Genomic DNA, 27261 nt, shown 5'->3' on the forward strand with positions numbered 1-27261 from the left:
GCACTGAGACACTGTTGTCTGACCCCATTCATGCTTAAACGCACTGGTATGGACTTCACCGTGGTGAGCACTCTGCCATCCGTATGCAGCTATGTAAGATGCAGGATAATGGTGATGCCCGTCTAAGAGATATCAAAGGTCCGGGATGTTCTGTTGACACGAACTCAGATGTCTGCTATAAGCTGACCATAGCGTTGGCGGGACAACACGCTGCCTATAATGTAGCACAGCTAGGGCAGCCTTTTCAAGGCCACATTAATTTTTTAAAATGCAATGCTCAGTCTTTGCTCACACAAACTTAACTCCTACATGAAGAACGTTTTTGTAGTTTAAAATTTCATTTTCGAAGAAGAAAATATGGAGGAAGGAAGAAGAGTCTAATTGGCTTTTAAACTCTGATGTACATATGTCCAGCACAATGTACATGTGTTCAGCACATCACACACACAGCAAAATCAAAGCCTGCTTAGACTAAGCTTTTTTACAGCTTTTGCCTCTCCTACCTTTCCAGGATTACTAATTAATAGAGACCAGATGTCAAATACTTCAGTATGGCCTTAAATCCGGGATGCGAAGAGCCTGATCTCGTTACTGCCCTGAGGCCTCGTGTGTGTGCAAACGGAATTTAAGCATCACTATTGATTTGCTAACATTTTGCATCCCTCTGCCCTTTCACCTGTTGTAAATAATGGTACAAAGGAGAACAAGGTCCAACCATACAAATACCTTCCTCTCTAACATTTTTTGCCATATCTTCTTCTAAACAGTGATCAGCAATAAGCTGGATTCCAATTAAAGACTTGCAGCTACAACATAAAAGTAGAGAAAATGATGAGAAACAAAATTTCGAATTTAGATCTTTATTATACAGGCCCAAAGCTGTGGTCACCATGCAGTTACACCGTAATGGGAACGATCTTGCTGAAAGGATCTCACTAAACAAATGTAAAGAGACCACAGACTACAGCATTCCAAATAACTGGCACTTTAATTTTTGAAAGAGCAAAAATAAATAAAGGAATGGCAAGTATGTCCTTTTCTCACATACAGTGGGGCATATACATGTTCCTTCTTTTCTATAGCTATTCAAGAGACAATTAGCAAATACTGCCTGAAAATGCAGACCTTTCACGTGAGGGCTCAGCTAACTTTGCTGTTTCTTTCCCCTTGGCTATTAGATCAAACACACATTCCTATGGATGCATATGCCAAAAAAGAAATGCAATGTATTTTTTTGTATTTCATTTCTACTTCCTCCCCTTTCCTCCTCCTTTCCAGACACTAACAGGAAGTAACTGAAGACATCGAGTCAAATAAAAGCCCTGGAACTTTTCCCTTCTAGGTTTTCATGATACACTCATAATTTAAGGATTCATCACAAATCTGAAAAGGTTCAGGTGCCTCACAAGGTATTCATCATCTCTGGAATACAGACAGCCACAGTGAGGAGCTGCACATAGACTGGACACATAGTGTTATGTAAAAGTGGTTATTTTTAAAAAAACAAAACATTTTTTAAAATTTGTTGATTGAAACAAAGCATATCTTATTCTCTACAGGATTTTCTTACAATCTGTTCTTCAATTATTTGAACTAGGAGATGCTACAAATGGTATTAATTACAATATACAGTTCACTGTCATCTTCTGGTCCAGCAGAAGAACCTGTCTCTCCGATGGATGCAAAACTGTTCATCTGAGCAGATCATCCTCAACAGCACAAATATGGTATAGAAACTCATAGAGTTTATGGTTTTAATTTATAAAATTAAACCTGTCCCAGACAGGTAATACTGGTATGTAAGTTTGCCATCCCTGGGTTCTGTCAGAAACGGGGTACTGAGGTGCTCAGAGCCGTCTCAGTCTGCAGCGCTGGGATCCTTCTGGCACTTCAGACCCAAGATGCGATGTGATGCACGCTAGAACATGGGCGCACTTCTCGTTTAGCTCTGCAGAGCCCGGGACACGGTAAGCTGCCAGAACCTCCTTCGTCTTGCCTGTTGACAAAAGGAACAATAAGTAGTCATCACCGATTGCGGGAGCATAATTCCAATTTTTAAAAAGCCCTGTAAATGAGACATTTTTTTTTTTTTTTTTACCATGCAATAGCAAATGTTTCATAAATAACAGATTTAGGATAAAGTTTACAGTCTCTCCGTTAGCCACAGGATGCTTATGAGGGAGAAAGGTGTCTTATACTGCATGGTTCCTAAAATATTATCCAGGATTAAACATATAATCAGTTTAAAAACATTATTAATTTTCTCTTTCAGTGTCCAGTAGCTTAGTACTTTAAAATCTTCATTAAAATATTATCTCTGTAAAGAAGAGGTTTTTATAGCAGATTTTCTGGCTGAAAGTGCTGTACTGTCTCTCACACACACTGTACACAAGGTACAGTGTAAACAATTTAGAGCATTAATAAATAATTAACGAGTAAGAATGCAACAGATTAATAAGTGGCTTATGTAAGTTTGGTGTAGAACTATCTCTAACACATATTGGTCACGTCCATTATGTATTGATAACAGCTATTAATCATAACTACAAATCCCTCATAAATGACTCACTGAATGAGCTTCATAGAACCGAGGGCCAGAAAAGATTACTAGATTATCTACTCTGATTTCCTGCCACTTATAATTTTTCCATACAGTCTTCTGTGAAGTGCAGGCACTTTGGTTCTCAGGAAACCAAACTTTTAGTATTACAGGCTGAGAAAAGGAAAGAACAAGAATATACTTTTACTATATATTTGCTACAGAATAGGTAGGAGAGGCAGAGCTACCTCTGGAGGGTGATTCACTCACTCCTTAGGTAATCTCTAAAAGGTGTCCATCTTTTTTCCATGACTATAAGCAGACTAAAGACCAAACTTCCTCATGGCTAGAACTAAGTGTTTTGTATCCTACCACAGGTATCTGACTATGTTCACCTATTTATTTCACAAAGACCATTCACAAAGCCGACTCTAGTAATTTCCTATCAATACCAAGATGGGCAAAATTAGAAAAAGTGTAATTGCTTCATTCTAATGTAAATGCAGAAGTCATGCAATAAATTCCAGAACTAATATTATTTTTTTTATTACATACTCTGGAATTTTGTGGAGATATCCAAAACACTTTTTGCATGTGTAATTATTATCCTTATAATTTTCACATAGATAGAAATCACTAAAGGAATAGGGCTAGAAGGTAATTTGAGCGATCGCTTCACCCATCCCTGACCTATGCCATGCCTGCCTGTCTTTGTCTAACCTATTTTTAAACATCTGCAAGGCTGAAGTTTCCATTATTTCCCCCTAAACAACCTATTCCAGGGCTCTACTTTTCCTTGCCACTTAAAGTTTTTTCCTGATGCTTATACTAAATCATCCCGTGGAGATCTAAGTCTATTACTGCTTTCCTGTACCGACAGCATACATGGCAGCTAAATCCCTTCCTCTTTAGAGTCACCCATTGGAGCCATACGAAGGCTGCTATCATGTCTTCCTTTCTTCTTCTCATCTCTAGACTAAGCAACCCTTCAACCTGTCCTTGAAGGACCATATGTTTTAGATGTTTGAGCCCAGTTTGCTTGCTTGTTGAATCCTACCTGAGTCGCAGTTCCTGCAAGTGGGTAAAGTTCTTCCGCTGAGGCCTTATCTGTGCTGAGTAGTGCAAAATAATTGCATTTTATGCTTAGTTACTCCCCTTCCTGTAGCCCACAATAGCGCTGGCCTTGTTTGCAGTAGCATGACATCACTGGTGCATGTTCAGCTTGGGATCATTGTGTCGCTAGGTCTTTTCTGCAGAACTGCTGCTTGGCCAGTTGTTTCCCATCTGAGTTTATGTGCAGCCGATTATGTCGAGCTGTATGTACAGTTCTGCATTTGTTCTAATTTAACTGCTGGAAAGTTGGTATTTTCTAGGCTACTCCGCTACTTTATCAAGGTCATTTTCAATTGCCTTGCTTCCAACACGCTTGTTCTCCTCTATGAATTTATTAAGTGTACTTTCTAACCTTTCATCTAAGCTGTCAATGAGAATACTGAATAGTACCAGAACAAGGAAAAACACTTGCAGAACTGCACTTAGTGGTCTATCATTGAGACCTACTCTCTGTGTATGGTTTCCAAATCATTTATGCATTTAAAGAATTATAATTTATTCTAGCCCAGTTTCCCTAGCACACATGAGAATAATAACAACTGAAATATTTTGCTGTACAGTCTTGTTCAAATAAAGCAGATAATACTAGGAAATATCTTTTAAAATGAAGCATTGTATATACTTCGAAAATGAAAGCATTATGGAGAAAAGATTTCAAGTGAGAACACAGTCTTGCGGTCAACTGATTTTACACCCATATAGCTACTTTTATGAAGTATGTGCTCTACTGGAATATTGTTCAATTTAGGCTTAATGGAAGTTTTTCATAGCCTCTTAAAATTGAGCTTTGTTAGTGGAAACCTCCACCGAGAAGGCAATAAAGACATACCACTACAATACCTCCTTTGGAAATAAATCAGTTGCACAGCTTCACAAAACTCCACTCTGCAAAATTACTGCTTACTATTTATCTTGCATAAGTTCTTGATCAGAAACATACTGAACAAGGACTGCAAACATCAACAGGATGGGTCACACTGAGCCTTTCAAAGACAATATTACAATATACATTAATCTTTATGGAGATAGAAGCCAATTCCATAAATATAGGAGACACAGATCACTCTTCTTATCTAATTTTGGTTATTTGGCAGATCTTTGTACTTCTCACTCTATGCTATATTCTGTTTATGCTATCCAAGCAACTTAGAAAAGCGAAATAACTTGCTTCTTGAGGCAGAGACAGAGCTCCCAGTTCCTTTCCAGTGATGTACAATACTGTATTTTCAGTTCTGGACTGGAAGATTGGAAGCCAGCAGAAGCTGAAATACAAACCAGTTGGTAAATACAACACAAAGCTCACCTTCAATTAATGAGAAATTTGATTTGATATTTAGTGATATACCCCATTAGATTTCCAGTGAAAAGAGAGAGACTGACTTTCCTCTGAAAAATATGTGGTTACAGAGAGACAGCAGCATAAAGAGTACACACAAATACTTTCTACTTTCTCCAGTGGAAAAGAAGGAAACAGGACAAGGAAGGATGGGTGAGCCAGCCTGACCCAGGACCGCTCATACCATATAGCTTGCTGTCTGACCGACAAGGCAGAGAATGATTCCCACCAAAAACTTGCTCATTACAGGAAGTCAGAATTCCTGAGGCTAAGCTAAACCAGATGCCTGCATCTCTCTGAGAACAGCTCTATGGATTTTAAATTATAAAGATGTAACAGACTTCACCCAGAATCGTAGACATCCAGATACCAAAATTACCTTTGTCTTTTTGTCAGAGTCAGGGCTAGGATTTCTGACCTTTCCTGGCATCAAGACTTTTGCTAACAATGAAAGAGAAAGACAGACAGACTGCTCAGTCAGAAACACAGTTGAGAGCAAACCCTGGAAGTAGCTCACTCAGGAGCAGATGAGCTGACACCCTGTTGACATGGAAAGATGTACGTGTCATGGCAACTTCTCTCTTAAAAGATCATCATTGCTCTTTTTGTGATCCAGAAATGAAATCTGCTCAGCTGGTCTGCTTTGCAGGCAAGGAAAGTTGAACTGCTCAGAGATGAACCCTTTCTGTGCACTGGCATCATGGCACAGTCATCACCTGGCAGAGGAAGCGAGGCGAGGGGGACTGCACCGTCTCTCTCGGTAGTGGAACTGTCCCGTCTCTGGTGGTTACGCAGACCTTGACTATGATATGGGAATGGGCTGCATGTGCTGTGAAGAGCCCTGAGCTCTAACACGTGGATAGGATACTGCTTCATTGCTCCAAGACCACTGAAAACTGTGTATGAGGTCACCTGAGTGAGTTTCCCAAACCAGAAACAAGTCTCTGATGATACCCCTTTAGGGAAAACGATGGAAGAGGAGAGAGAGGCATTCGTCTGTTGGCACTGGGTGGGTTCTGCCACCACAGAAGGACACATCTCACAGGCCCAAGGGCACATGACATCAGAGGTGCACCCCATCTGTGGGCAAAAGAGACAAAGTGGATGGGTTGATATTACTGTGACCTGCAACTATCTAGGCTGGAAATACGGACAGTTCCTCTGCAGAAATTCTACAGTGGTCCAAACACCTTGTATAATACTGCTGCATGTTTTTGAAACATCCAGTGAATTTTTTTCCTGAGTGACTGCTGCTTTTCTGCAGTGGCTGAAGTTGCACACAGAGATGCAGTTCCAATGTGCAGAAAATCTCTTCTTACGCCTCAAAGAATGCGTAGGGGAGCCACTCCAGTCGTGTGGAACGGGGTGGGGGGGGGTGGGCACTCAGCTCACCTGGGCTGAGTACTCAAGGATGGAACTCAGTTATCTATGCCTAGGTGTCTAGTGCCTTTTCAGATGCCCTAAAGCTTTCCTCACTCATTAGCACGAGAACCATCAGCACATCTTTAATGGCACTAGACACTGTTTAGGCAAGCAAACCCATGATAAATGTCACGTACCCAGCCAGAGTTATCTAGAGCCAGTCAATGATGGGAGGAGAATTTGTCCCACGCTCACCTAAGTGCCTAACACAAGCAGCAAGAGCAGCCATGAGAGGTGTTTTTTTTTTGGAAAAAAAGAGTAGCAATGTTCAATATCTGAATTGCTGTACTATTTCTGTACCTATACATAAAAAGATTCTTATAGTTATTTTTTTTAAACAAATTGACAGGTAAACATTAAGCTGAAGTATTAGAATATATCTAACAGTCTTAATACCATAAAGAGATCAGAGATATAAGGATAAAGGGAAGCTGCAATGTGCTAAATTCAAATTACATTTAATTACAATGGATAACGAAATCTCTAAACTTGTAAAGGATTTATTCAGAAATATCTTTTAAAACTAACAAGGATCTGCCAGTATAACAATCACATGAAACAGTTTAAAAGATGAGAAAATCCTAGACTAGACTGAAATAATAGTATATACTATTCTTTTAAACAATCAAAAATCATTAGAAAAAATCTTATATGATTTAAAATTCTGCTTAACTTTAAAAGCTTTTCTGCATTGAATATGGTGGTGTATGTGATATCAGTTAGAAATGAACAGTTCAGTGGCACACTGCATTCTGCAGTTAAGACCCGATTAGGGTACCAAGTGATAATCCAGTTGCCAGTCCTCCAAAATACAGGCTGGGACCCAGTGACTTTTTATGGGAGTGTGTGTGTTCTGTGCTGGAGGGGGAATTTCACAGTCTTGCAGCTGTTTCCCTGCCATGTGACTGAAAATGCAAGTACTGCATTGCATAAGCCAACAACTTGAGCCACCTCTGACCTCTTCACTTTCTTCCCCTCCTTTCAGGTATTCTATGCCTGTTTTTTTTCACTTCATACATATCTTCCTTCAGCAAGAATTCTGTAATTCAAACTATATCCTCATTGCAGCTGTGCAAACTCCAGCCAAACTCAGTCTTTGGCTTTATCAAATCCAGTGTTGCCAGCTCTGGAGAGTTTCTCGTGACCTCAATGACATGATATTTTTCTGTAAATCTTCTCTTTCTAAAGAGAGCTGCTCATGTAAGAATCTGAGTTTTCATGTTAGTTTATTTTTGTATGCTCATAGATGCGAAGAAAAGGTGCAAAATGTGATGGGTGCTGACAGGCTCAGAAGAAGCTGAGAAAAACAGAAAGCAAAATCAAAGGCATTTCCAGAGTCTTAATTTTAAGATTTCAAGATTTTAAAGCCAGTCTCGTAATTTCTGGAGCCACAATTTTTGAATGTGCAAAGACAAGAAACATCCAAATCTGCCGTCTTCCAACTCTGCAGGCTGAAGCAGTTATCCTGCTCTGCCTTGCCATGAGGGAGACAAAGATTTATGTTCACTTTGGTGTATGTCTACACAGTCATGTGACTGAATCTTGATCACGAGCCAACTCGTGACATACTTGCTAGAACACTTCATCTACATTCAAGCCAAACAGTGCTCACTGGGGTGGCTGCAGTATGGCAGGAGGTGTGAGCTGGAAACTGCAAACAACACTTCAAGGTGTTAATGAAGAGCAGCCTTAACTTCTCCTCAGCTGGGTTTGACTGCGGGGATGCTTCTGGTTTGCTTAAAGGAAAAGTCATATCCATAAAGACAGCAGGGGCAGTTCAAGCGAACCCTTTTGCGCTGTGCCAAAGCAGTGAGGACGGGCTTACAGAGTCGGGTGGTGCCAAGAGCTGGTATACACGGCGAGAGCATCCCCACCCCACAGCCACGTGTCCCCTGGGAGAGCGGGAGCCAATGGCACGACTGCTCCCGTGCTGCATCGATCCTGTGGGATAAGCCTTAAACTAAGCTGGACTTCTTCGCCTTGCAGGAGCCGGGGCAGCCTACGGGTGGCTGTGACTGATTTAAGGAGCGGTTTGCTGCCAAGGTCCAGGCAAATGTAATTTGTCCCAAACTGCTGCCTTCCCTTGGAGTGAGCCAGCGGGGAGGGGGAACGCTCACCGTCGGCACTTCTCGCCCCACAGGCACGTCGGGTGCTGCTGTCTCTCAGTGGTGGGGCTGGTGTGTTCCTGTAACTGGTTGCACTGGGACAAAGTAGATAAAAAAGTCATTGCACAATCGCTGAATATCAGGAGGAATCAGCTAATAAATTGTTTTCCTGTAGCACAGGGCAGCGCGCTCTCAAAGCACTAACTGATGGCTGGGCTTCCAACAATGTGGAGGAAACAAGCTGAAAACCAAACCAGTATCCCTACCCTGAAATGGACTTAAAGCTCTCAGGGCTTTCTTGAGAGTTTGTCAGGGCTGTATCACACCGATGGCTTGCGGAGACCCCGAGACAACCAACAAACCTAGATTTTTCTTCTCTCTCACAGCTGATGTGTCTTCTTGCTTTTTTACCTTTGTGTCCTGCCTCACTGAATATCTATGAGCGTCTGGTTCCTGAAGGTGATTTGAGGAGAATACAAAACTGTCCATAGTCCTTTGCCACGTGGAATAGGAGGGGTATAAAGTAGGGGAAGAGGAGAAAGAGATCAGCATGCAGGCTCCTCCTGTTCCTTTCCTTTAACTGGCTAAGCTCTATCCTAAAAATTGGTGGGATTTTTTTTTTCCGTTTTAACATCTTTTTGCATACTGTTCCAGAAATTAATTGCTCTGATGCCTAGATCTTTTTTTCTAATTTCCAGCTTACATTTATTCATGACCAATTTATATCCCTGAGATTTGTGTCTGGTTTTTTTGGTGTGCACTACTTGAAGGCAGTTAGAGAGACTGTGATCACAGTCTCTTTCCCACGCTTCCCTCTGCCAGGTTAAGTCAACATCTGTTAGCATCGTCTTACCTCTTAGTTTTCCTATTCTTTCCCCAGCTTGCTCCTGAGCCTCTTCCAGTTTGATTTAATCTTTCTTGAACATGAGTGATGAGACCTACCTACTTTAGCTTACGAAAGCCTATTTAGGAGACTGGTTGACAGAGACCCTTGGGAGGCAGTCATGAAGGGCAAAGGAGTCCAGGAAGGCGGGACATTCTTCAAGAAGGAAATGTTAAAGGCACAGGAAATGTTAAAGGCTGTCCCTCTGTGCTGAAAAACAATCTGGCAGGGAAGAAGACTGGACTGGCTGAACAGAGAGCTTTGGCTGGAACTCAGGAACAAAAGGAGAGTTTATGACCTTTGGAAGAGGGAGCAGGCTACTCAGGAGGACTACAATGATGTTGTGAGGTTATGCAGGGAGAAAATTAGAAGGGCCAAAGCCCAATTAGAACTTAATCTGGCTACTGCCATAAAGGACAATAAAAAATGTTTCTATAAATACATTAGCAACAAAAGGAGAGCTAAGCAGAATCTCCATCCTTTATTGGATGCAGGGGGAAACAAAGGATGAGGAAAAGGCTGAGGTACTTAACGCCTTCTTTGCCTCAGTTTTTAATAGTAAGACCAGTTGTTCTCTGGGTACCCAGCCCCTGAGTTGGAAGACAGGGACGGGGAACAGAACGAAGCCCACATAATCCAAGGGGAAATGGTTAGCAACCTGCTACTCCATTTAGACACACACAAGTCTATGGAGCCAGATGGGATCCACCCAAGGGTACTGAGGGAGCTGGCAGAAGTGCTCACCAAGCCACTTTCTATCATTTATCAGCAGTCCTGGCTAACCGAGGAGGTCTCAGTTGACTGGAGGTTAACAAATGTGACATTCATCTACAAGAAGGGCCAGAAGGAGGATCCAAGAAACTACAAGCTTATCAGTCTGACCTCAGTGCCAGGGAAGGTTATGGAGCCGATCATCTTGAGCACCATCATACAGCACACACAGGACAATGAGGTGATCAAGCCCAGTCAGCATAGGTTTATGAAAGGCAGGTCCTACTTGACGAACCTCATCTCCTTCCATGACAAGGTGTTTTGCTTAGTTGATAAGGGAAAGGCTGTGGATTTTGTCTACCTAGACTTTAGGAAAGCCTTTGACACTGTTTCCCACTGCCTTCTATACGAGAAACTGGCTGCTCATGACTTGGATGGGCGTATGCTTTGCTGGGTAAAAAGTTGGCTGGATGGCTTGGCCCAAAGGGTTGTGGTGAATGAAGTTCAATCCAGTTGATGGCTGATCACAAGTGGTGTTCCCCAGGGCTCAGTATTGGGCCAGTTCTGTTTGATGTCTTTATCAATGATGTGGATGAGAGGATCAAGTACACTCTCAGTAAGTTTGCAGACAACACCAAATTGAGTGGGAGAGTTGATCTGCTTGAGGGTAGGAAGGCTCTACAGAGAGATCTGGACAGGCTGGATTGATGGGCTGAGGTCAACTGTATGAAGTTCAATAAGGCTAAGGGCTGGGTCCTGTACTTGGGTCACTACAACCCCATGCAACGCTACAGAATTGAGGAAGAGTGGCTGGAAAACTGCCCAGCAGAAAAGGACCTGGATGTGTTGGTCAACAGCCAGCTGAATATGAGCCAGCAGTGTGCCCAGGTGGCCAAGAAGGCCAATAGCATCCTGGCTTGTATCAGAAATAGTGTGGCCAGCAGGACTAGGAAAGTGATTGTCCCCCTGTACTCAGCACTGGTGAGGCCACACCTCGAATCCTGTGTTCAGTTTTGGGCCCCTCACTACAAGAAAGACATTGAGGTGCTGGAGCATGTCCAGAGAAGGACAATGGAGCTGGTGAAGGGTCTGAAGAATAAGCCTTATGAGGAATGGCTGAGGGGACTGGTGTTGCTTAGCCTGGAGAAAAGGAGGCTGTGGGGAGACCTTACCACTCTCTACAACTACCAGAAAGGAGGTTATAGCTACGTGGGTGTCAGTCTCCTTTTCCAAGTAACAAGTAACTGGATGAGAGGAAATGGCCTCAAGTTGCACCAGAGGAGGTTTAAATTGGATATTAGGAAAAAATTCTTCACTGAAAGGGTTGTGAAGCATTGGAACAGGCTGTCCAGGGAAGCGGTGGAGTCACCATCCCTGGAGGTATTTAAAAGATGTGCAAATGTGGTGCTGAGGGACATGGTTTAGTGGTGCACTTGTCAGTGTTAGGTTTATGGTTGGACTCAATGATCTTAAAGGTCTTTTTCCAACCTAAACAATTCTATGATTCTATGATTAAGGCACTGATGATTTCACCGACTTTACTGGAGACACCTTGCCTGATATGTCCCAAGATAACATTTTACCTGTTATTTACACAGCTATATTATGCCAATGGCTCAGAGACATCTCACAACTAATAAACATACTTTGGTTTTCCCTCATTTTACTGTCTCCAAAAAGCAATTGCAGAAACTGTATTTATTTCTTTAAATGCCTGACTTTATATTTGTACTAAATTTCATCCGAGTCTTTCAGCATCTCCTTTGGATGAAAGGTACCCATCTGCAGTTGCCCACTAGGGTTTTGCCAATCTGCAGAATGAGTCTGCTGTGTCTACATGCCCTTTTGCTGTCTAAGAATTGTGTCTTCTCCCTGGGTTTAGCCACGGAGTGGAGAGCATCAGCTTCCTTCCCTCGTGCCCTTCACAGGTCCCACTCTGCAGTGGAAATAGCATTTCCAATAGCTGCAGTGCAGGAATTGCCTCTCTGGTGAATTAGGAAAGCATGAATAGCCATGAAAGATGAACCTTGAAACATAGAGCTTCTCTTGAAGATCCTCAAAATTGCTTGAAAATATCAGTCTACATCTAAATGTATTTATTTATATTTAGCTTTAATTAATGCCTTAAATAATTTTGGTTTAGGTACAAGTCATCATAGAATCATAGAATCATAGATTCATCTGTCATTACTTGTGGTTTCTCTGTGAGCTTTGCTGCTATTGATCAGAAAGCCAATAATTCCAGTGCTGACTTTTATCTTGTTGGGCCTGGCACTAAAAATATATTGGCACCTTTCATTAAAATTTATAAATATGTAAACAGAATGCCTCTTACTCCCATGTTCTTGTTATTCTATAAATGTCTCTGTATTGAAGGCAGATCTGTCCAGCATTAAATAAGCAGAAGATACTCTTCCTGTAGGTCATTTTCTTTCAGATCATTAACTCCATTTTCTAGCCAGTTATCTCCCTGCAAATTCTAAAAACACTGATTGAATCTACATTGGTGTTACCGAGCATCCACTTTAGTTATTCCAGTCAAATTCCACAACATATAAAAAAATGTCTCAGATAATCATTATGGGAAGACACATCTTCAGGGTGTAGGCAAGGATCTTGCACCTGTTGAAAACTATTGGCTGCTATTATGCCAGCTATGGTCTCTCAGTGACTTACTATTAAATCCATACTGGAGGTTTAACTGGATGAACTGTTCAATAGCTTTTGTTTCCACATTCACTCATATTACATTTTAGAATGCCTAAATCTAGCTCTTTTGGAAAAAAAAAAAGACTAATCTTTAATATCCTTCTTAATAAAAACCAACTGAAATAGTTCTGTAAATAATTATGATAATTAGCAAAATACTTAAGTAAGCAGTATTATTCACGCTACTGCAAGAACCAAAAGAAATCTTAACGGAGAAGACAAGAAAATTTATTATTTTACCAGCTACTGAGCCCACCTCTCTCTTCTAAAATAGAGACCCAGGCACTTCTCATGTCAACACAGAAACATCTCTATCACCACTATTCTTCTCTATTAACTCTCACAAACAAAGACTTCAATCTGTTTTTAAACAATGGTAGTTACATTCGCTTGATACCACTGCTTTTAAAATGATCCCCTTTGCCCATGCCTACTTCTAAAATCTTGTGAAGTTCCAAAGTTGTCAGGCATTCAATATTAGGTCCTTAAAAATCTTTAGCTTTTTCAAACATACTATTGTCAGTAGGCACTATTTTCTCAATAAATGGGAAAATTAAAGTAAAATTCAACTTTAGTTGTGCAGAGACAATATTTTTTCCTAAAAAAGACAATCTAGAGCTAGAGTCTTTGTTCCTCAGCTCCACCACAGACCACCCAATCTACAGATAGTTATCCATCAGCTCCAGTCAGTGGATGAACGCAGCCTGCTTTGGATGCCAAGGATCTCCAGAGAGCAACATAGCCAAATCCATAGAATTCCTGTTCACCAAGGATTTAAACCAGAAATATTCTTGCTAATTACTATGATCTTTTCCTACTGTAATTACCACCAGCATTTCTGAAGAGATCTGACATTATGCAAAGCATGAAAATATATTAATAAGTTGTTTGAGGCAGAGGAAGACAAAGAAACTTCAGAGGATAGTTGCTTTCTAATCAGATTAAACTGTCAGGAATATTAAATTCAACAATAATCTGAAGATTTTAATTTTATCTTGAAGACATATTCTGTTTCTTCTTTTGAACAAAAATTCACCTCAAAGGAAAATTCCTTTACTGTAAGCAAAGTACGTGAACCGAGGCATTGCAATAGAAGGTTTTTACGATGTACTAAAAAGAATAATCTATCTCAATGCAAAAATAGTATTTAAAAAGAAAAACAGAAGTAAAAAAATGGTAATTAACTTATCAACTGCTAGGTTGTGCTCTTTGGCTCATACCACTAATAGAAAAATCTTGCTATCAGTATTTCATTTCTAATTCTGTTATTATAAAATGAACCAGTATATATTTTTTCTCTAATTGTACAACATGTTTCTGCAGTGATATAAATAGTTGAAAAAACATATGTACCACGGAGAACAAAGACATCTGACCAGAAGTAAATATGTGCAGTATAATGGAGATAATTGAGTAAGAAGACTTAATCAATCCAAAGAAAACTTTATCCTCACAGCTACTTTAATTATTGAATACCTACGTATGTGGGCATAAGATTGGTGAAATAGAATATTCATGTAAAAATATACTTCTTATATTCCTTAAGCAGTTTCAGCCTAGGAAAACTGAGTCTGGTACCTTTAAATACAACTTCTTTGGAGATTCCTAAGAATGTAGAGGACTTTCCAAAAACGTCATTTGTAAAGTTGTTTGGTTTTTTTTTTTTTGTGAGTGCAGTGCTGCCAAATATTTTTGCCATTAAAGAAATGCTATTTCAGCTGAATTTGAGCAGAGTAATAGTGGTAGCTAATGGCTATTCAGTTAATCATAGTTATTCACTCCCTGGAAATGCTTGAGAACATAATAAATGTTTTGTTTTCTTTGTGGACTCTTAAATTACAGGCATTATATAATACCCATGATATATAACCTATCAGTACGAATACAAACTGAATCCAAAACCACTCCCCTAAAATATTTCTAATATTTGGAGCCTCTGAAGAAAGAAAAATTCTGCTGTTACCTACAGAGCTACTGAAATAGCACTGATACAGGGTAAGAAATGGCTATAAAGAAAGTTCTGGTTTAACTAAAATGTGGCTATTTGTTATCCATTTACAGAGGTCTGAAGAAACTATTACAGAACTGACTGGAAAAGGGGAAACATAGGCCCCATCTTTAAAAGGGAAAAAAAGAAGACCCAGGGAACTACAGGCTAGTCAGTCTCACCTCTGTGCCTGGCAAGATCATGGAGCAGCTCCTCCTGGCGACTATGCTAAGGCACATGGAAAACAAGGGGGTGATTTGTGACAGCCAACATGGCTTCACTAAGGGCAAATCCTGCCTGACTAATTTGGTGGCTTTCTATGATGAGGTTACAGCACTGATGGATAAGGGAAGAGCAACTGACATCCTCCACCTGGATTTATCCAAAGCATTTGATACTGTCCCACACAACATCCTTGTCTCTAAACTGGAGAGACATGGATTTGACAGATGGACTACTTGGTGGATAAGGAATTGGCTGGATGATCGCACTCAAAGAGTTGTGGTCAACAGCTCAATCTTATAGCAGCCTTCCAGTACTTAAGGAGGGCCTACAGGAAAGCTGGAGAGGGACTTTTTGCAAGGGTATGTAGTGATAGGACAAGGGGCAATGGATTTAAACTGAAAGAGGGTAGTTTTAGATTGGATATAAGAACGAAATTTTTCACTCTGAGGGTGGTGAGGCACTGGCACAGGTTGCCCAGAGAAGTTGTGGCTGCCCCATCCCTGGAAGTGTTCAAGGCCAGGTTGGATGAGGCTTTGAGCAACCTGGTGTAGTGGAGGGTGTCCCTGCCCATGGTAGGGGGGTTGGAAGTAGATGATCTTTGAGGTCTCTTCCAACCCAAACCATTCTATGATTCTATGATTCTATGATTTTTTTAAAGAAAGAAAACAAGAAACAAGCTCAAACAGCTGAACCGCATACATCCTTTCCTAAAGGAAAAAAAGGCTGCAGATGTAGGGTTGCAGTTTGGCTCATAAGAGACAGATCAACCATAAAGTTTTCACTCTGAGACCAATGCTCTCATTGGGTGTTCTACCAACACAGGATTTATCTTCTCACCTCTTTTTTAACACTCATGCAGGTTGTAGAAGTCCCTGTCGGACTTAGCTCTGCTTTGTTCGCTGCTCAGGGAAGATTATTTTTATTATGCTGCGTGTTGACCGCCTGTCACAAGGGTAAGGTCGTAGCTGGTTATACCTCATCTCTTTGTGATTGCCATTATACCGATGAGGCACGGAACACCTTGTAGTTTCTTCAAGAAGTTTCTTCCACATGTTTTTTTAAAAGCCACAGAATACATTTTAAAACAATGTTAGGCTTCCAAGATCAGAGCAGGCTGTGTTTTTTAGTTGCAATTGCTTTGCAGAAAGGATTAGATTACTAGCTTATAAAAATATTTCCCTGGCTACTTCAAGGAGTGAAGACAACCTCCGAAAGAGTCTTCTGTTGGCTTCTTGGATGGAAGAACTCCTCCACGAAAGCATACAAAACCTCAAAAGGCTTTCAAAATTAGAATACATACAAAGTTTAGTCATAAACACCTCTTTTATTTCTCCTGAAGAAAAAGATACTCAGGTATTTGCTGAAGAAATAATCTGGCAGGCCGTAAAGTGAGAAAAGACATTGCACAGGGGGTAGTGTTCTAGCTTTAACTTTCGTTTTGTAGAACTGTTAAGAATTTGGTGATGAAAAGAAAATCAAATGAAAGCGATTATAAAATGAGAGATTATATGATTCCTAGCAAAGGAAGAGCAGATAAATGCTCGGGGAGCTCAGGGAAAGCAGCTGCAGGGACTAATCCAGGACGCCCTATGGCAAAGGCCATCCCAAGGGGAAGAGTTCAGATGAGAAGACAAGTTTACAGGAGCACATCGGTAAAAGCACAGCATCAAATTAACCCACTAAGCGAGCAGTATGCTATATCAGAAAATATTTAAGTACCTTAAAGCCCCAAAGGAGTAATTTAAAAGGTATTAATAAAGATACATGGCTTATTATGTTGGGAGAACTGGAAAGAATTCACCATGCAGACACAGGGACAAGAAAGAATACAAAATAGTAAGAAAAAAAATCTGCAAATGTGTTATAAAAAGAAATGCAGTGTAGAACAACCTCGCTAGTTCAAAATAAGCTCCGCCTGAGAGAATACTGCTGCTGTCACCTGGAGCTAATTTAGCATCTGAGTGTTACCTTTGGTGGCTGAAATGTCAGTCACTTTGGGTCATCGCATGTCAGCACGGTGACGAGCACAGCAAAGTTTGACTATATCCTACAACATAACTGCTGCTTGCTTACCAGAGAGGTGGGCACAATCAGACAAAGACCTTTCATCAGGTTTCTCAAAACAAGCTAGTTGTAATTCTGATAAAAAATGAATTTTTACAAATCTGATGTGATTTAAAACTGGGTGAGGTTGCAAGCAGTTTACAAGATTGGATCAGAATTCACCATGATCACTGTAGTTTGGATAAATGTTCTGAAATTAATACATTAAATCCACAAAGAGAAGTTCAAATTACCATAGAAGGATAATTCAAGTGCATGAATGTAGAAAGGAGACTTGCTAGGCAACAGTACTGCAAAAAGGATCTGCAGGCGAGCTATAGCGGTCTGTAAGCAAATTATAAATCAGAATGATAACCAGTTGTAGAAAAAGGCAGCCTGATATATATTCATAGTAATACTGTAGGCAAATCAAGTAATTATTCTTCCCCTACCAGCAGCGGCAAGGCACTGACTGCATTATTGCATCCAGCTCTGCCTACCAGGCTGTCGGAGGAAGGAGACAGTTGGAGGGAGTCCAGGTAAAAGCCACAAAACATGGTAACAGATGTAGAATAAGGGAAGGTTGAAAGAATTAGATTGTTTAGTCTAGAAAAAGCAAAGACTAGAAGACATGATAACGTATTTAAAATATGTAAAAGTTTGTTATGAGAAGAGGATGGTAACTAGCTGTTCTCCATGTCCATCATGTGGAAGACAAGACTTATTATCATAGAATCACGGAATGGTTAGGGTTGGAAGGCACCTCTAAGATCATCTAGTTCCAACCCCCCTACCATGGGCAGGGACACCCTCCACTACACCAGGTTGCTCAAAGCCTCATCCAGCCTGACCTTGAACACTTCCAGGGATGGTGCATCCACAACTTCTCTGGGCAACCTGTGCCAGTGCCTCACCACCCTCAATGTAAAAAATTTCTTCCTTATATCTAATGTAAATCTTCCCTCTTTCAGTTTAAAGTCATTACCCCTTGTCCTGTCACTGCATACCCTCGTAAAAAATCCCTCTCCGGCTTTCCTGTAGGCCCTCTTTAGGTACTGGAAGGCTGCAGTAAGATCACCCCGGAGCCTTCTCTTCTCCAGGCTGAACAGCCCCAACATTACGCAGCTGCGGAGAAAAGCTTTCTAACATGCGGACCATCAGCCAAGCAGCAGGTTATCTACAGGTATTACATGTAACGCTGTCACCAGAAGCGATGGGAGCAGTTGAGACAAACATCCATCCAGACGAGGAGAGGTATGCTTGATCCTCCCCAAAAGCAGGTAAACAGCCCCAGTGATCCCGTGTGAGATCCCGTCCAGCCTCACGCCTCATGCGCAGCCACAGAAACAAGGCACAGAGCAGCGCTTTCCGCCAGAAATTAGACACCACGATGTGCACAACTGTCATTTGTCTTGAGGTGTTTGCCAGGAAGGACAGAGCCTGCAGGACAAGGGATGGATCTCTCAAATCCGTTTAGCTAATTAATTCAATTGGCTGGAAGCAGCAGAGAGCACCCACTCAGTCACTGCTGCATGCTCTTTAGATCGTCAGAGCGGCTTTACCCTGTTCACTGGTGGATTCACAACAGGTATTTTACTACTAATATTACTTTTTTTTTTTTTATTATTAAGAAGTGTAAAATTCAACTGAAGTTAACAGGGATTTTCCAAAACAAATCCATGTGTAAGCTGGTGGAAACACAGCTTGAAACACAGATGGAAACATCGATTTGCAGAGGAAAAGGCTGCATGGCGAGAAGGTGCTGTTGGGGTACGTACGTGCACGGGAGACTTGTGGGGTGCTGCCAGGCCCCTCCACAGGTTTGGACCTGTACTGCAGTCCCATGCTCTGCGTCTGACTATGGCGTATCTGGCATAAAGTGCCCTGCCTCCATTTGAAGCCTTCCCAGTGGATGGAAGCTATTTCCCAAACTACAGCATGCGCAATCGGAGTGCAGAGTGAAACATTTCCACTTTCCTTGTCAGCGTTTTAAACAAAATTATCTACAAAACCAAACTCCATTAAAGACAAAAAAATAATAAAATGGAGAGCAATGCAAACGTAGCCAGAAGTCTGCTCCTACGCTTGATCACTTGTAAAGACCAGGTAACGTACGGCGTACACCAAAACTTTCTCCTTGCATGACAATGCAGACTATAGCTCTTGCCCTGGGAAAATAAAATTCATGGACAAATGGGATTAAATGGATCCTGTCAATTACTCAGCCGTTCTTTCTACTTTCCTGTCAAGCCTAACAGCTTTCTGACAAACTTCCTCAGGTTAGAGTAAAAAATAAGTTCATATTTCAACCATTTTTAATGATGATTTACATGATTTTCCGGGTACGATGTCCAAATTACTGTAATTACATTAGGTTTTAGTTACAGATGTAGACAACTAAGGAGACGGGACAGTTTACAGAAATTCAGATTTGAATGTTTTAATGGTCCCGACAGGGAAAAAAAAAAACAATATAAAAGAAATAGTACAATACTGATACAGGAATGTTTGTAATGCAACACCCTGATTACCCTCTACTCCTTTTCAAATGTATGGAGGTAACGTTAACATTTGATTGACTAATGCTCTTTAAAGTTCATTTAAATTTAACATTATTTTCACCCTTTAACCACTTCTGGGACACACACTTGTAATTCTAGAAATGGCCAACGAAGCAACACTCACAAGAATTATTGCCTCCTTTGATTCCTCAGTCACTGTAGAGCCTCTGCAGACCACATTTGCATGGGTAAAGATGACTCTTGAAGAATAATTCTGAAGGTGAGCTCTCTATAAAATGATGTAGCTATGTGGGACATAACCAATTTCCAGAAAATGCCTGCCTTTCTATATTCTGTAAGATTGCCCTATTGGCCACCTACTTCAGTCTCTCCACTGAATGCCTGCTCCAGATAAACACTGTGAATGTATTAAATATTCCTCTTTCTGGTATGTATCATGTCATCTTTAGATTGCTGCAAGATGAACGATTATTACAGACATTTAGGGTGGCATAAACACTGAAGAAACTATGCTAACTAGGGACTGAGAATACAGAAAAGAAACATGAGCTTCCAAGGAGAGAAAAGTTGCCCGTAACTTCCCAAACTACATGAAAGCATCCTTGTCTGTCTTAAACAGTTCAGTCACAATCTCCCTGAAAGCATGCAGGATGTTAAATGACAAGGCATCACAAAACTTCGCATTACCAGTAGTGCCAGCAGGGTCCAAGTCTGCTCCTAGCATCTGTTATGTAACCTAACACACATATGCAAAAAAGTTCCTCTGTTAAAAGATCACACTGAAAACAGAAAGAATTGAAAAAAAGGAAATACTGCCATCATCCCTTTATCATGAACGGAAAGCCAAGACATTGAGACATGAAGCGATTTGTTCAGTATCACACTGAAAGCCTACAGTAAGCCAGGTGAGATCTTAACTTTAGAGTGCTCAATCCAGCTCCCATTACACTGTAATTCATATAATGGATAATATTCCTATGAATTAGTGATATATATAAGACAGGGTGTCAACACAGATATAAACACCTGATCCCCCTGACTCTTCTGAAACCATATCATTGACGTGTTTATAAATGAGAGCCCCAGATCTCTTCCAATAAAGAAGAAATAAAGCACGGACACTTCTCATCTGAAATGGGGAGTGCATAGCATGGAAACAGGAGCGTGTTAGTCAAAACGCTCAGGTAATAAGATACATTAAGAAGGAGAAAAGTAAAGATACAATGAGGGATCAAGGTTTATTGAAGTTAATATTATACTTTCCTCTGATCTCTGCAAAACAAGGAGAAGGAAGAAGGAATTTACAGAAAACCAGCAGGCACAATACTCTAACCATCACCATAAAAGTCTGTGTTTTGTTGCTTTACTGTTTTATTTTACAAATACCTTAGCATGAGAACCTGAACAATAAAATAGCACATTTGTATAACTGGCCATGATTCAAAAAGAATACAGCCTTTTTCAGCACTGTACTCGACTATTTCAAGTTAAAATCTTTGGACACAAAGTTAAGTACTGGCTTAAGTGCCTTAAGAAATGAGATGACAGTGTGTGCAAGAGTTGGCGGTTCTAGAATAAACGGAAGCTTGAACATAAGAGACTTTACATTTTGTGGGAAGAGACAAGAAAATCCAACATGAAAAGACTATGGAAGTGCATATTTATAAACACACACAGAATGCTCATTCTGTGGTAATCTAATCCTAGATAGGCTGATTTCAGCACAACTACCAGGAACTATCAAACATTTTGATTCAAAAATCTGCTTTACTTCCCAGGTCCAATTCCATCAGGATTCACACCCACCTGCCGGGGAACAAAATTTGTGTCTTTGAAAACCTGTGCTTTCCTACTATGCTCTGTATGACACTCAGGATGAACAGATGCCTCAAAGGAAGGCAATGATGGACTTGCCTACCCTCTGAGACTGGAATGATTATTTTATTTGAGTAGTGAAGGCCAGATTGCCATGTCTTGTCATTGATAACTCTTCATAGTTATACAATCATGAGCTAAAGAAACTTCATAAAGGTGGAAGCATTCATTTCCTGTGCTGAAAAAAAGATTTTTCAAGATCAAAGAATAAAATAGCATTTTCACATCCCGCAAAGCAAAAACAATCTATTCTGGCAGAGGAGTCGTTTTTTAATGTGATGACGCATTGATTTTTGGAAGCAACTACAATGCAGCTTTATTTTCTATAGCACCTTCCATACAAATCATGTCTTTGTTTGAGGCTTCTTTCCTTTGAACAGTGTAGTCATTCAGTAATAGAGTTTCAAAGTCTGTATGAAATAAAAGCAGATAAGGAGACAAATTAAGGATATATAGCTATTTACAGCTATATCCCGACTGTCCAATAGAGACTTAAAAGTGCTGTAAGTTTTAGTTTGTTTAAAAGAGTCAAGCTAAGTATCACACTGGACTAAAAGCCGTCAGACATCAGGAAGACCGTAATTAAAACTTCAAGGATCTTGGCGACACGATATTTACTCAGACAACACCTAGGCTTATGGACACTCATTTGTACGTATTAAAATATCGTTTAATACACATAAATCAAATATCACTAAAATCTGCCTCAGTTAAAAATCTTGGAGCCTGGAAAACATACTTGCTTTATGAAAACCTAATTAAAAGCCAAGGAAGGTATCATACCTCACAGTGCTAATGAAAAATCTGCCTTCTGTTTCTATAAAAAATGCAAAGTGCCGCTGAAAGCAGGTGGGATGAAGGAGAATCTCAAGGAATGATGTGTGAAAGACAACGCACAGGGTATTTCAAAGGATTAAACTCCTTTATGTGAAATATTTTGAAATTTGCCAAAGGTAACTCCATCAAGCAAGCGCTCACTGGTGGGAGGGCAGTTTCTATATAACATTTTCCTAACTTTTAACATGAAATTTAGGGAAACCAATCCAGTTTCATGAAACATCGGATTTTTTTTAAAGTGTGAACAGCATTGCATATTCCAACCCAAAAAAAAACGGTTTCATTAGAAAACCGAAACAAATCTCACAATCTCATCTACCTGGAACCACAATGTCAGGAAAGCAGAAATCTGGGAAACAAACATGAACTGAACAAAAGGACAAACTAGTGGTGTGTTTTAACATTGTTAGACTTAAAAACTTGTCACTGCTTTACCAATTGTGCCTACAACAAGTAAGTAAACAATCAAGTTTACATAAGTATTGTTTTTAAACTAACCTTTCATTTTTCACAAGAGTTGTTTATATTCTTTTGTTTCTCCATATTCACCTTATTTATCCCTTTTCATGTAGGCAGTACTGCACCTATGCCTTCACATGTGCTTAAATTTAAGCATGTAAAAAATTCCAGTTATTCTAATCAGACTAGTCACAGTTTATGTGCTTTGCTGGATTGGTATCTAGATTCTCAAACTTCAATTTAATCATAAAAAGGAGTGGTTAAAAGAAACAGCACAATCAATGGGGAAAGCAATTCAATCCACTTTTCAAAGTATTAAGGAGAAATTAAAGGCATTGATTATTAAAACAGTTAAAGCACTGCCAAGTGTCTCAATAAGCACTCACAGCTGATCTTGTCTCAGATGGACATATTTCAGTGGATTATTTTTATGTTATTTTTTGTCAGCTTTGCTGTTCAACCTCTTCAAATGTGATTTGATCCTGAAAACTGTCAAGGATGAAATAGAAGTGTACAAAAGAAGGCAGGAGAGCTTTAAATTACATAGCATATTTAAGTGATGTTTAATCATTGCTTTCAGATGGTCACTATTGAAACCTGAGGTGCACAAAGAAACTGCGCAATCAATAGCTACCAAAACAACATCCATCCCATCCACCATCAGCTTACACATAGGAGGAAAGGAAAAAATAGGCTATCTGCTCTATTGTAGTAGCATAATTTGAACTGGCAGGAACTGGCCATAAGTCTTCTTAAATTCATTGACCCGCTCCCTGACAAGGAATGGTCTAATAGTTTTCAAACCATCTTTACTACAGGAGATTCTAATCTAACTGTAAACATTTCATTTTGACTAAATTCTACCACAAGGTTATTTTCCTATCTACCTGTTTATATACTTGGACAATATATTTTTTTCCTACTATGAAAACTAACTTTATACTTTCTTGAAAGGCGTATGGATGGGTACTGACTGTGAGGCAGAGGTGACAGCTCGGACTCTGCTCCCCAGGTGGTTTGAGGGGTGCCTTCCCCACCTTTTCAGGGCTGGCTGAGCAGGATGAGTGTCCGCTCCCAACACCAGAGCTGATGGCCCTGTGTGTCGCAGGAAATTACCGAGTGCTTCATTTGACATCAAGCAGGAATTTGGGAAACAGGTGAGGTAGACATCTCGCCAGTCCAGAAACAACTTCTGTCATAACTAAGCCTTGCTCTCCATAATGATCTCTGAGTTAATGTAAGTTAGCGTCTCTAGTTGTGTCAGCATTAATATTTAAGATATGCTTTAGAATAAAAAAATAGTTAGGGATAAAGAACATACCTGGAGCAATGATGGGGAACTGCGATGCCTTGATAACCATGAAAACCCCAGAAATGCAGACCCTTTTCTGTGTCAGTTCCTCTCATGCTTCCACACACGAGCTCACATTTGCAGAATAACAGTGTAAAATACAAACGTTTTACACAAGACATACATAGTTCCTGCTCTCAAAATCTCGTCCCTTTTCTAGGCAGTAAAAAGTTTGCCATGTTGGAGATTTAGAATTGAATATAACAATAAGTAATTTTGTTGACTCCTTCCAAATGATACTGTGATTTCTCATGGGTGTCTCAGATTTTTATAAGTGTCTTAAAGGAAAGATAGGGAGGCTGTAAAATAAAATGAGAAGCAGTAGTTTTTTCAAGGTTTGTCAAGTTGCTAGGGGAGCTGTTTCTCAGGATGACGAGTCTTTGATTTTGTGTTTCAAAGAAACTTCTTTGGGAAACATCACCTTGCTGGGACTATCTTACAGGCATGCCTGCTGGCCTGCAACAGCAGGATGGGTGGCTCATAATCTAACGGCATAAGCAGGTAAAAAAGAAGTATTTTCTTGATAGTTGAAGAATCTTTAAGCAAGCTGACCTCTGGAAACTGATAGTATTCCCTGAGCAGTACACCACCTCCTGGAAAACCCCAAGGAAAGCTCGCACTTTGCTCTGACAGGAATGAGAACTTTCTGCATCCACATTTACTTGTCCAGCAAAGAGGTGGACAGATGACTTCCCCGTTCCTTCCCATGGCTGTGGCAACTTGCGTTTTCCCAGGACAGCCGGCATATCAAACATGGGTGACAGAGCTGCTGAGCAGCCATATCCAAAGTATGGGCACATGGACCGAGTAAGCAAGTATTAAAACAAACACCTTATTGAACCTGTATTTGACAAGACCTTCATGCCTGCGTAAAAACTGAAAGTGTACTCATACTAAAAGCGTGAAGAAGTGTAAAACCAGACTCTCCTTACGTCCTTCCTTTAATTCACAGTAAAGAACATAATTTAACCCATACTCTGTAGCTGCAGAGAATACTACAATCATGTTGTTCTTCAGCAGAATGGGAAGATACTGTAGTACAGGGGAAAAATAAAAAGAATTAGAACTTCAGAAAAGAACTGCAAAAGGTCTTAATAAAGAGATGAATAAGAAATTGATCACTCACAGCGGAGGTTATCACATGAAAACCTCTAGTTTTCTGGCACTTCCCTTCACATTTCAACATTGTAAGAGTGAACCTGTGGGTTGCTTTTGATGCATTGAGTACAAAGCACTGTGAAAAAAATGAAATACAAAATCCAACTACCACGCCAACGTATTAAAAGTAACATTGGACTAAGGAAACCAATGTAGATACAACACTCTCATGAAGGCACATCTCAGCTGACCCAAACTGCACTCAAACTAATTTTATTACAAATGAGATCAAGATTTTTATAAAGCAAAGTAGACCTCAAATCACCTGCTCCTTTAGAAACAAAACTGCTTGTATCATCCCTCCTCCCAAGCACTGCAAGCTGGTAAAAATGAGACTAACGATAAGTCGGCACAAACAACATTACACTTCAAATCTATTGTACTATCTAGATGTTGCATTTTACTGTAGAATCCGTGTTGCTCTGTAAGAACAACCCCCGGAGTCAGAGACATCACAGGCTTTAGCTACCTCACTTGCATCTGGGCGTTCTTGGACTTAGAAACAGTGTTTATCTGGGAAAGAAAGAACCGCCAGCGTTACATACACAATGAGCTGCCTGAGTCATGAGTTTCCAGCCTGTGCATCCCAGACATCAGAGGTCTACGGTTTAGAGCGATGCACGAAGTACCTATTGAAAGCAAATGCCACCATAAGTAGGCTGAAATTTGCTGTTTGACATTAAAGTGACCAATGAACTTTAAAATATTTCGAGGGATCTCAGCAGGCTGAAGAAGCTTCAAAACTTCAGTCTAAACCGGTTATCTCACTCAACATTTTCTAGAGCTGGTTTAACGTTTTCCTACCTCTACGAAGACAATCAGCTGAGGGGTGAGAAGGAGACCATAGGATGATATCTGTAAATCCACAAGAAAAGGTTTTTAGGGCAACTGCTGGTTTGGAATTCTGTTTTCACCTAAGAGCTACAAAAATAAGACTCAACTGGAATGATGGAAGATCTTCTTACAAGCGATAGTACAAAGAAACATTTTTGAAGCTTTGAGATGCAAAGTAAGACATTTAATTACAGTATAACTCAGCTAGAGATGAGTTTGGCCTGCTAGAAATAAGAAAAAATCAAGTTTTATTTGATACAATAAACTTGATTCCAGTAAGATGCTGGAAAAACAAGATGTTTTTGAAAAAGTTACAAATAGGAGAAATTACAAAGTGGAAACACGCTAGCAGGAAATTAAGCTAATGAGTGTATTTCAGTGATTTCTGGCAAGCTAATTCACAGAATTATGCACTTATTCTAACACTCAAGCATTACAAACTCAGATAGCCAGACATAAGGGTAAAATTAAACACAGAATGAAAACGCTTCACGGGGACAAAAACTCCTTCAAAGTAGTATTATGCAACTGTATCATACTGATGATAAAGGTACTTAAATATCTACATTGTGAAACTAAACTACAGATCATTTTTTCCCTCTTTTCCTTGAGGTATTGTTACAGAAATTAAATTAGGGCCAATTAGGAGCTACAGCTGTGTGGTCCTACATGTTAAACTTATGAAGATACCTTTTACGTTTTAGAAAACAGTACCTGTGATGTATTGTGCTGATTTTGGCTCGGATGGTGTTAATTTTCTTCACAATAGCTAGTATGGGGCTATATTTTGGATTTGTGCTGAAAACAGCGTTGATAATTCTGGGATGTTTTCATTACTGCCAAGCCGTGCTTACACAGAGTCAAGGCCTTTTCTGCTTCCCACCCCACCCCACCAGTGAGTAGGCTGGGGGTGCACAAGAAGCTGGGAGGGGGCACAGCTGGGACAGGTGACCCCAACTCATCAAAGGGATGTTCTATACCACGTCATCATGCTCAGCATATAAGGCTAGGGAAGAAGAAGGAAGGGAGGGACATTCAGAGTGATGGCCTTTGTCCTCCAAAGTAACCATTACACGTGATGGAGACCTGCTTGCCTGGAGATGGCTGAACATCTGCTTGCTGATGGGAAGCAGTGAAGTAATTCCTTGTTTT

At 40.3% G+C, this 27261-nt stretch overlaps 1 protein-coding gene across 1 annotated transcript in view; it reads right to left on the reverse strand.

Moving 5' to 3' along the window:
• The window catches only part of LOC147529246 (protein phosphatase 1G-like), a 40105-nt gene extending 15188 nt beyond the window's left edge, over positions 1 to 24917 (reverse strand). Inside the window, 2 exon segments of the mRNA XM_086625917.1 lie at positions 727 to 806; positions 24670 to 24917. Of these exon segments, the coding sequence (XP_086482043.1) occupies positions 727 to 806; positions 24670 to 24917 (328 nt within the window).
• Positions 24918 to 27261: the final 2344 nt, after the last annotated feature.

This window comes from Tauraco erythrolophus, chromosome 2 (genome assembly GCF_009769465.1).
Source record: "Tauraco erythrolophus isolate bTauEry1 chromosome 2, bTauEry1.pri, whole genome shotgun sequence".
Taxonomy (NCBI): Eukaryota; Metazoa; Chordata; class Aves; order Musophagiformes; family Musophagidae; genus Tauraco; species Tauraco erythrolophus.